Genomic DNA, 10,292 nt, shown 5'->3' with positions numbered 1-10,292 from the left:
ATACATTATAAATACGCTTTGTATACATTTTTTTATATATTATTCATGTATTTTAAATAATTAATAAGTGTATTTTTTATTAATAAAAAACATGTGGGCAATACATTATAAATACGCCTTGTATACATTTGTTATATATTATTATTGTATTTTAAATAATCAGTAAGTTTATTTTTTATGCATAATTAGTATATTTAAAGGTTTATGAAATATGTTTCAAATGTATTATAAGTGGTAACAAAATACATTTTTGGAAATGCTGAGATAGTATGTTAAAAGCACGTTTTAGTTCATCTTCATGGTGTCTCAAAATAGCACAGTTGAGTACACTTAGATGATCTTAAGTTTATCTTAAGGAGTACTTAAGAATAACTTTTAGTATATTAAGTACAAAATCAGTGCCCGAAAAAAGAGCACTTTAAGTACATTAGGGAAGTGCACTAAGTGTACTTAAATTGTATTTTAGCACACTTTTTTCACACTTTGTATATTCTTTTAATATATTATTGTTATACTTTAAATTAGTCATAAATATATTTATAAATTTTTAAAAGTAGGGTTCAAGTGTATTTCTAGTTGTAACTAAATATATATTTTTAAATACAGATATAGTATGTTAAAAGCACATTTTAGTTCAATTTCATGGTGTCTCAAAATAGCACAGTTGAGTACACTTAGATGGTATTAAGTTTATCTTAACATATACTTAATACTATTTTTTAGTACAATAAGTACAAAATTAGTGTGCGAAAATAGAGCACTTTTAGTACATTACTGAAAAGTGTACTAAGTATACTTAAATAAAGTGCATTTTAGTGCACTTTTTTTTTACCTGGGCTTTCACGTCTCGATTTTACCTCGCCACAGGCCCCTTCTGCGGTTTGCGTGGAGGTTCGAGCGTATCAGTACAAAGTGCTCCCATTTGGCCTGGCCCTCTCTCCTCGCGTCTTCACGAAGGTCGCGGAGGCTGCCTTGTCCCCTCTTTGGCAGACAGGCATCTGTATCCTCAACTATCTGGATGACTGGCTTTTGATAGCTCACTCGCGGGATCTGTTGTGTGAACAGAGGGACCTGGTGCTTCGGCACCTCAGCCATCTGGGCCTTCAGGTCAACCGAGAGAAGAGTAAACTCTCCACAGTGCAGAGGATCTCTTTTCTCGGTGTGGAGCTGGATTTGGTCGCTATGACAGCCCGCCTCACCAAAGAGCGCGCGCAGTCGGTGCTGAGATGTCTGGATCTGTTCAGACACAAGACAGCGGTTCCTCTCAAAACTTTTCAGAGGCTCCTGGGGCATATGGCAGCTGCAGCCGCGGTGACGCCGCTCGGCTTGCTTCATATGAGACCGCTTCAGCACTGGTTACACGACCGAGTCCCGAGACGTGCATGGCACCGTATCACACTCCGGATTGGCGTTTCCCCGCAGTGTCGCCACCTATTCAGCCCGTGGTCAGACCCTGTCTTCCTTCGGGCCGGAGTGCCCCTGGGACAGGTGTCCAGGCATATCGTGGTCTACACGGATGCGTCCACCACGGGTTTGGGTGCTGTATGCAACGGGCATGCAGCTTCGGGCTCCTGGACAGGACCTCGACTGCAGTGGCATGTCAATTGCCTCGAGATGTTGACAGTGCTTCTGGCCCTCCACCGCTTCCGACCGATGTTGCGCCAGAAGCACGTGCTTGTTCGCACCGACAGCACTGCGACTGTGGCTTACATCAATCGCCAGGGCGGTCTCCGCTCTCCTCGCATGTCACAACTCGCCCGCCATCTGCTCCTCTGGAGTCAAACGTGGCTAAAATTTCTACGTGCCATCCACATTCTGGGGGAACTAAAACATGCAGGCGATCAGCTCTCACCGCAGTCCACCCACCCTGGAGAATGGCGACTCCACCCCGATACAGTCTAGTTGATTTGGAGTCATTTTGGCGAGGCCCAGATAGATCTGTTTGCCTCCCCCGAATCCTCCCACTGCCAGCAGTATAATTCCCTCAGCAGGGATGCTCTGGCTCACAGCTGGCCTCCGGGGCGCAAGTACGCCTTTCCCCCAGTGAGCCTCCTTGCACAGACTCTGTGCAAGATCAGGGAGGACGAGGAGCAGGTTCTCCTGGTTGCGCCCTACTGGCCCACCCAGACCTGGTTCCCAGAACTCTTTTCCCTCGCGGCAGTCCCTCCCTGGAAAATCCCCTTGAGGAAAGACCTTCTTTCTCAGGGGATGGGCACAATTTGGCACCCGCGTCCCGACCTTTGGAACCTGCACGTCTGGCTTCTGGACGGGACGCGTCAGACCTCACCGGCCTTTCTCAGGCCATGATAGACACGATCACTCAGTCCCGAGCCCCCTCTACGAGGCAGGCTTACGCACTGAGGTGGGGTCTGTTCGTCGACTGGTGCTCAAACCCTCAGAGATGCTCGATTGCAGCCGTGCCTTCCTTCCTGCAGGAGAAGTTAGAGCGCAGGCTGTCCCCTTCAACTCTCAAAGTCTATGTTGCCGCACATCACGATGCAGAGGATGGATCATCCTTGGGGAAGCACCCGCTGGTCGTTAGGTTCCTTAGAGGCGCGAGGAGGCTTAATCCTCCCAGACCGTGCCCCGTACCCTCTTGGGATCTCTTCGTCACTCTTCAGGGCCTGCGGGGAGCCCCCTGAGCCTCTCCCGTCAGTTGAGCTTAAATTCCTGTCTCTCAAGACAGCGCTCCTGACGGCTCTGGCCTCCATCAAGAGGGTAGGGGACCTTCAAGCCTTTTCTGTCGACGAAACATGCCTTGAGTTCGGGCCCGGCGATTCTCACGTTATCCTGAGACCCCGGCCCGGTTATGTGCCCAAGGTTCTCACCACGCCTTTCCGCGATCAGGTGGTGAACCTGCAAGCTCTGCCCTTGGAGGAGACAGACCCAGCTTCTGCGCTGCTGTGTCCAGTCCGTGCCTTGCGTATTTACGTAGACCGCACTCGACACTTCAGACGCACTGAGCAACTCTTTGTCTGCTTCGGAGGTCAGCAGAAAGGGAATGCTGTCTCCAAACAAAGGTTGGCTCATTGGGTGGTAAAAGCCATCTCCTTGTCTGTCTTGTACCAGGGACAGCCGTGCCCCTTAGGTGTGCATGCCCACTCCACTCGGAGTGTTGCGTCCTCCTATGCTCTGGCGCACGGCGCCTCACTAGCAGACATCTGTAGTGCTGCCGGCTGGGCGACACCTTACATCTTCGCCAGGTTTTACAACCTCCGTGTAGAGGCCGTCTCCTCCCGTGTCTTAACATAGACATCAGGTGAGCGGTAGGACGGCTGGTGTCGGCTTGCTGCGCCATTCCCACGTGGATCCGTGCGCTATTTCCCAGATGGTTCCCTCCGGCGAACCCTGGGTCCTCCATGCCCCGCAGTCAGGGCTAGATGCGGAGTAGTTCTGACTGTGTTCCTTCCTGGGTCTCCTTCGCCCCACAGGTAGTGGCCTATTTTATTTATTCCAGCGGAGAAGATCGCTGTTTCCCTCGTATATCCCTAGTATTATGGATATATTTAATTTTCTCTATTTCCACATGTAAAAGAATTCATGTGCTCCGCTCCCCCAACCCGTTCTTCAGTTCTCTGGCATCCCTGTGGGGCCCCTTATTGGTCCCCAGGGCGTTGGGAAGGTTACGTTACATATCCGCCTGCTGGCACGTAGGTCTGTGCGTAACGCGGCGTCAGGGCCGTGGCCTGTTCCAGATGGTCTATTCCCATGTAACTTCGGTGTGACTCGACTGAGGGGGAACGTCTAGGTTACGTAGGTAACCCTCGTTCACTGAAGGAGGGAACGGCGACGTTACATCCCATGCCACGACCCTGGCGTCGTTCTGACGCCGGCTCGATTCCGGCTCTTCAGCAAAATCCTGAATGAGTGGGTTGCAGCCGCCATCTTATATACCCGTATGTACGGGGGAGTGGCTTGGCATGCAAATACCACTTGCCAATTTTCATTGGCCTTTTGTATAAGGCTCAGAGGTGATTAGACTCTCAGGCGAGTTCCCATGTAACATCTCCGTTCCCTCCTTCAGGGAACGAGGGTTGCCTACGTAACCTAGATGTTTCCAATCAAAATAGCTAAATATTCTTAAAGGAGTAGTTCACTTTCACAACAAAAAAATTACGGATAATGTACTCAGCCTCTCGTCAATCAAGATGTTCATGTCTTTCTGTCTTCAGTCATAAGGCAATTATGTTTTCTTAGTAAAACGTTTCAGGATTTCTCTCCATATAATGGACTTCTATGGTGCCCCCAAGTTTGAACTTCCAAAATGCAGCTTTAAAGGGCTCCAAACGATCACAGCCGAGGAAAAAAGGGGCTTATCTAGCAAAATTATGGGTTATTTTCTAAAAAAATAATAATAATAATTTAACAAAATGACAATTTATATCCTTTTCAACCATAAATGCTCATCTTGTTAAGTTCGGCAAGACAAGCGTTTGAGATTAAAAAGTATATAAGTTGTAAATGTTTTTAGAAAATAACCGATCGTTTCGCTAGATAAGACTCTTCTTCTTCACGTGCAGTCATTTAGAGCACTTTGAAGCTGCATTTAAACTACATTTTGGAAGTACAAACTCGGGAAGTCCACTATATGGAGAGAAATCCTGAAATGTTTTCCTCAAAAAACACCATGTCTTTATGACTCAAGAAAGAAAGACATGAACATCTTGGATAACAAGAGGGTGAGTACATTATCTGTAAATTTTTGTTCTGAAAGTGACCTGGTCCTTTAAAACAAGATGCATTTTCTACATAAGATAAAATTATATTAGGCATTTAGTCAATGGGGTAAGAACAAGAATAGCCCTATGTCTCACTTCCTGCTTCCGGAACGCGGAGTAGGGAAAAAGAACTTCCGGTCATTGCTAGTTTCTAGCTTAACTACATTTCTCAGTAGCGTAGCGTGGTGGTAGCTTCGCTGTTGTCTGAAAGGGGTGCTATTATGCTTTTTCACTTTTTGAACTTTAGCCAGTGTGTGTATGTTTGGGCATAAAAAAAACATCTACAAAGTTACAAATCTCAAAGTCCACTCCAAACGGAGATATTTCGTTTTTAAAAAATCACTTTTCAAGAACTACAGCGAACGACTCGTTTGGACTACAGCGTTTGTTTTCCAGATGCAATGATGTCACAACGCGGTATCCCGCCTACTGAAATTCAATTCGTTGGCGGGTGGGGGATTCGCCTAACTTTACCCATGTAATATGGACAGCCGCTTTTGGGATGCTACAGCGAGCCGTAGGTCGGCTCGTTTAAACGCAGCTTTAACTAAAGGTTCGCGAACTGCTCCGGTAGCCGTGCTGAAGCAGCACCATTCACGTGTGTTGAACAGACAGAGGGTCCAAACACACGCAGATCCGCGGCTCATGTAGACACGAACTAGCACATGTCTACGCCGCGCCGTAGATATGTGCAGTATGTGGTAAGAGATTTATTTGTCATACAGTGTAGATAGCTTCACTAGCCTTATGGTTTTAGGCATGCAAATAATTAAATACATTAGCACAATAATGATAATATCACGTATCCGCGATCTCGTATGCTGACGAACAATAGCATATTATTTACTCACCCTTTATGCATCCTAGGTGTATATGATTTCCTTCTTTCAGACGAATGCAATCAGAGTTATATTAACAGGGCCATGTGAGGCAACGGGCCCCTGGACTAATGTTTTTTTCGTGGCACTGAATTTCACCTCAGCAGAATTTAGCAAAACAGCTTTTTTACTATTAAACACTGCATACTATAGGCCATTGCTAACTACTGGCAGACTACACTACTAACTACTTCGCCATAACTACTGCTTTATGAAGGTCCTCCATAACTGTACCACAGTACAATACAGACAGGGCCTAAAATTAACACTCACCAAGCTCCAAGTGCAAGTAAATATTGGCATTGGTGAGTATATGTAACCGTGCCAGTCTTATTAAAAATGATCTTTTCTGAAGATGAGATCATTGTGACTGGTTAGCTGTTCTGTTATAACCTAGAAGAGCGAATCAAATAGTGGAATACAAATGGGCTGATGGCTAGCTTTTATATCTTCTATAACTTTTTTAAAGATATTGCTGATGCTGCTTTATTTTAGTAGATTAACTTTTCTCTTCCTTATTATTCATAACCTAAGAACCTGGCGCCACACACCTGGGGTTACACCAGAACGGAACGCACACATCAGAGAGATCTGCATTTTTACGAGAGATGGATAGAAGAGAGACTGGCTTGAATTTGATACTTTACCTCTGTTTCACATACTTTTTGTGGTGTGTAATTTTTCCACGTTCAGGCTAACGGATTTGAGTGTTCATGTTTACATTGGGCATTCCCAACGATATACAATATTCTGTTTGTTTTGCTAATCATGCTAAAAACATGCAAGCTACATGCTAATAACATGCTAGAAGCATGCTAATAACTCGGTAATCATGTTAGAATCATGCTAAAAAACATACTAATCATGCTAGAATGCCAATTATGCTAGAAACATGTTAGCAACTTGGTAATCATGCTAGAATGATGTTAACAACACGCTAAAACTTTTTAAAGCTTTCAAACTTTCTGGTCCAGCTTTCTCAAAGTTTTTCTTGACAATCATTTTTTATCTAGTTTCACTTGCCCTGCCACAAAAATAAATAAATAAGTAAAACTGTTGCTGTTCTCGTTGTTTTCGATTCATGTTATCTTTTATTCCAATAAACAACCTTATGACACCAAACTTTTATCAAACAATTGCTGTAACCCCAGGCAGGGCTCGCAAAATTTCAAAATCTCTGGTGCCTCGCTCCTACAAACCTGTTTGTGATTGTTGACCCTGACCCGTTCGACTATGCTTCAGCCTTGTTGTCCTATTAATAAAAGCTTGCAGATGGATCCGCTTGCCTCTCACTCTCCGTTACAGTGGCGCCTCATGCAAACCATTTATTTTGGCAAATTCATTTTTCAGAAGTTTGTAGGTATGCGCATAGTCACAGTGTTTCTGAGGATTTTTTTGATTTGTTGAAATATATTGTGATATGAGTTTTGGCCATATCATCCAGCCCAATGTGAACACTTTCAAGGATTAAAAGAAAAAGATGATCACATGTTTTAGAATTGAGCAATAAAAGTGAATGGCTTTTGTTATCTTTGGGTTTAATGTTACTCAAATTTAGCTTCTTCTGTCATTAAAACCCAACACTGAAGTGTGTCTGGTCATGTGATCATGAGGAGACCAGCTCAACGTCAAATAAAACCACTTCAATGATGACACTTGTAGCACTTTCTTCATAAACACCAATCATTTCTGTAGAGCTGGACATTTTAAGGATTAAATGAGTCGAGCTTTGAGATTGAAAACCCACCTGTTTGTTTCAGACTAAATACTTCTTCAATCCTGAAGTCTTCACTCTCCTGTTTAATAAACATCATCTTTATTAACACGTGGATCTCAGTCACTTCAGCAGGAGTTTTTCAGTGTTTTGTCCTGTTTAAGACGAAGAGAACAATGAAGAGAAAACAAAATAAACCCTAAACCTCTGTGTTTCCAGTGTTGGGGAGTAACTAGTTACATGTAACGGAAATTGCGTAATTTAGTTACAAAATAAATGTAATTGTAATTAGTTACAGTTACTGAGAAAACACGTGTAATTAAATTAGTTACTTCTGAAAAATGCCAGCGATTACAAACGAATTACATCTGAATTATTTCACACACTCACCAACACTTACAGATCTATTTGACTTCTTTCATAAATTGCAATTAAATTGACTGCTCTAAACTGAGACACCAATGTTTCAGGAGTTTAGGACACAGAATAGGACACATGCTTATTCGATAACTGTTTTATTTCCTATTTGGGTTTTTAAATGAACTTTATTTATTAAGATTGTTTTTTCCAAGGCATTGTTAGATGCTTGTGTTTCCTGTCATAACTATGCAAACATTTAATTTCAAGCCCAGTATCACAGCTATTAAACTATTTCTCATGATGTTATGTTATGTTATGTCTTGTTATGACAGATAGTGCAACTGTGCTCTGGCTCCCCTCTCTCCTCCCAGCTCTTTCCTGTCATCTCTACTGTACTATCACAATAAAAGGCATAAAAAGACCCCCTAAAAAAAATTTAAAAAAAGTCTGAATTTGTGGTGGCTGTGCTTTAAATTAAATTATTACACGGTACTGTGGAATGCTTGATTCTGATTGGTCAGTCACGACATTCAGGGCAACTTAAGTCAGTGCTATATGCTTGATCATTTTTCTTGGCAGAAGCTTTGTGTTTGGTTAGCTAATAAATTATTAAAGCTTAATTCAATATTATGTGGACAATTTCTTAATTCTGTCATCCTGGTATCGTGGACTCACTCTATTGTTTCATACAAACGAAGCTGCTGCCATTTTTTTTTTTTTTTTTTTTGTACGCTGTAATGGATTATAAGACAACTAACAAACTAGTACTACTTCCTTAATTATTTATGTGGTGAAATGTTGTGTAAGAAAACTGGTAAGACTGCACTGTATACCTAAAATGTCTAATTTGAACTTGCCGTTTGCTAGAAACTGATATCCAATATTGACTCAGATTAGTATTTCGTGTCTAATAATTTTGACCTAAACATCTAAATAAGCTATGAAGCAGTTGTGTAATAAGTGGGATAATGTTGTTGATAATGTAGCCAGTTGTTACCGCAAAATACAGATGGATATTATCCCTTACTTAATTCAAGCGATGAAGGATTTTGAAAGTATGACAATACAATTAAAATGTTTCAAAATGTATAGCAGTTGAAAATATTCGAAATTTAGAAAAGTAATCGAAAAGGAATTAAAAGTAATAAGTTACATTACTTTTATAAAGTAATTGAAAAGTTACACTACTTATTACATTTTAAATCAAGTAACTTGTAATCTGTAACCTATTACATTTCCAAAGTAATCTTCGCAACAGTGACAGTAGTCAGCACACTAGTAAGGGAGTTGAAACTAGCACTGAAAATTATACAGACATTTAATATTTAGTTGTGATATGTGGTATTTCAGAACTTGTTGATTATATAAATTACACTTGCATGATAATATTGTCATTAAACTTGTTTGTGTTTGTTGTTCTCGCTACATTTACACTGTTTTCAGCCGCAAAAACTCTCAAAGCTATTAGGGTTTCAGCACTTAAACCTATAATATAATAAGTTGACACTGTTTGGTTCAGTGTGGTGACTCGAATCACTGAATCATTTAGGTATTGTTTGATTCAATTGAGATTCAAAAAGCTCAGTTTCTCCGTCAATTAACGTTATTTCTAATTCGTGTTTTGATTAAATGAAATCAGACTTACCTTTTCTGTTCCTCAAGGAAGCGTTTACTCACAAAATAACATCTATTCATGCAAATAATCAACCCTGCATCTCTTAAAACCTATGAAATCGACTGAACGGCTTCTATCAGTGTAATAATCGGTTCAAACACTAACAAACACAGACGTCTCTTCAGCTGAATCACAACAGATGCGGGAGCGCAGCCTCATGACGTCACGCCGACAGAGCAAAATAAAAGTCCTCACTGCTCTTCTGAAAACCAGCTCAGTCACAATCAACAGCTTTCACAGACACAGATGACAGAGCCTGAGCTATAATAACACAGCTGTTCTTACTGTATGATCAAACATATTTAAGATAATAATATCAATGTTTTACTAATATAGTTATACTATTGACTAATTATCAGTGTTATTTCGATGAAAATAATATCAGTTTACCAGCCTAGACTAGTTGGTCATAGCTGGTTCAAACTGGAAGTATCTGGTTATAGCTGCTGTCCCAGCCTGGAAAAGTGGACAAAACCCCTCTAAAACCAGGCTGGTTGACCAGCTAAAACCAGCCAACAAGCCTAGGGTGGTTTTAGCTGTTTTTTACCAAGACACACACTCACCTATATATAAATTAAGTTGATAAGATGAAGCATAATCTAGAAGAAATTGTACAAATGTTTTTGGTGAAGCAAACGATTCACGCCAGTGATGTGCAGACATTTTGAGTTCAAGTGAATAAAGGGCAGATTTTATATATTTATTTGAGTTTTCACCTCTGACCAACAACAACAGAACACCAGAACAAGAACACAGGCACTCACCCATACATACATACATACATATCCAATTTACACTTCAATAAGTGGAAGATAAACAATAATTAAAAATATACATATATAAAAGATATTAATAAAAGTTTAAATTATACTCTACATAAATGAACATACATAAATTACTAAAACACAAAAATAAAATGTCATCTTTTTTACACTGTCAAGTAGACA

The 10,292-nt window shown here is 41.3% G+C and overlaps 1 protein-coding gene across 1 annotated transcript in view; it reads right to left on the bottom strand.

Annotated features, from left to right (window-relative positions):
* LOC141340375 (uncharacterized) overlaps positions 1–9,451 on the bottom strand; it is a 15,173-nt gene extending 5,722 nt beyond the window's left edge. The window contains exons 1-2 of the mRNA XM_073845323.1: positions 9,316–9,451; positions 7,344–7,465 (exon numbers count right to left, since the gene is read on the bottom strand). Coding sequence (XP_073701424.1) covers positions 7,344–7,410 — 67 coding nt within the window. The 5' untranslated portion in view covers positions 7,411–7,465; positions 9,316–9,451. The remainder of the gene's footprint in view (positions 1–7,343; positions 7,466–9,315) is intronic.
* Positions 9,452–10,292: the final 841 nt, after the last annotated feature.

The sequence above is a fragment of the Garra rufa genome, chromosome 8 (genome assembly GCF_049309525.1).
Source record: "Garra rufa chromosome 8, GarRuf1.0, whole genome shotgun sequence".
In the NCBI taxonomy this organism is placed as follows: Eukaryota; Metazoa; Chordata; class Actinopteri; order Cypriniformes; family Cyprinidae; genus Garra; species Garra rufa.
The sequence above is the reverse complement of the archived record's forward strand: the minus strand, read 5'-3'. Positions and strand labels throughout refer to the sequence as shown.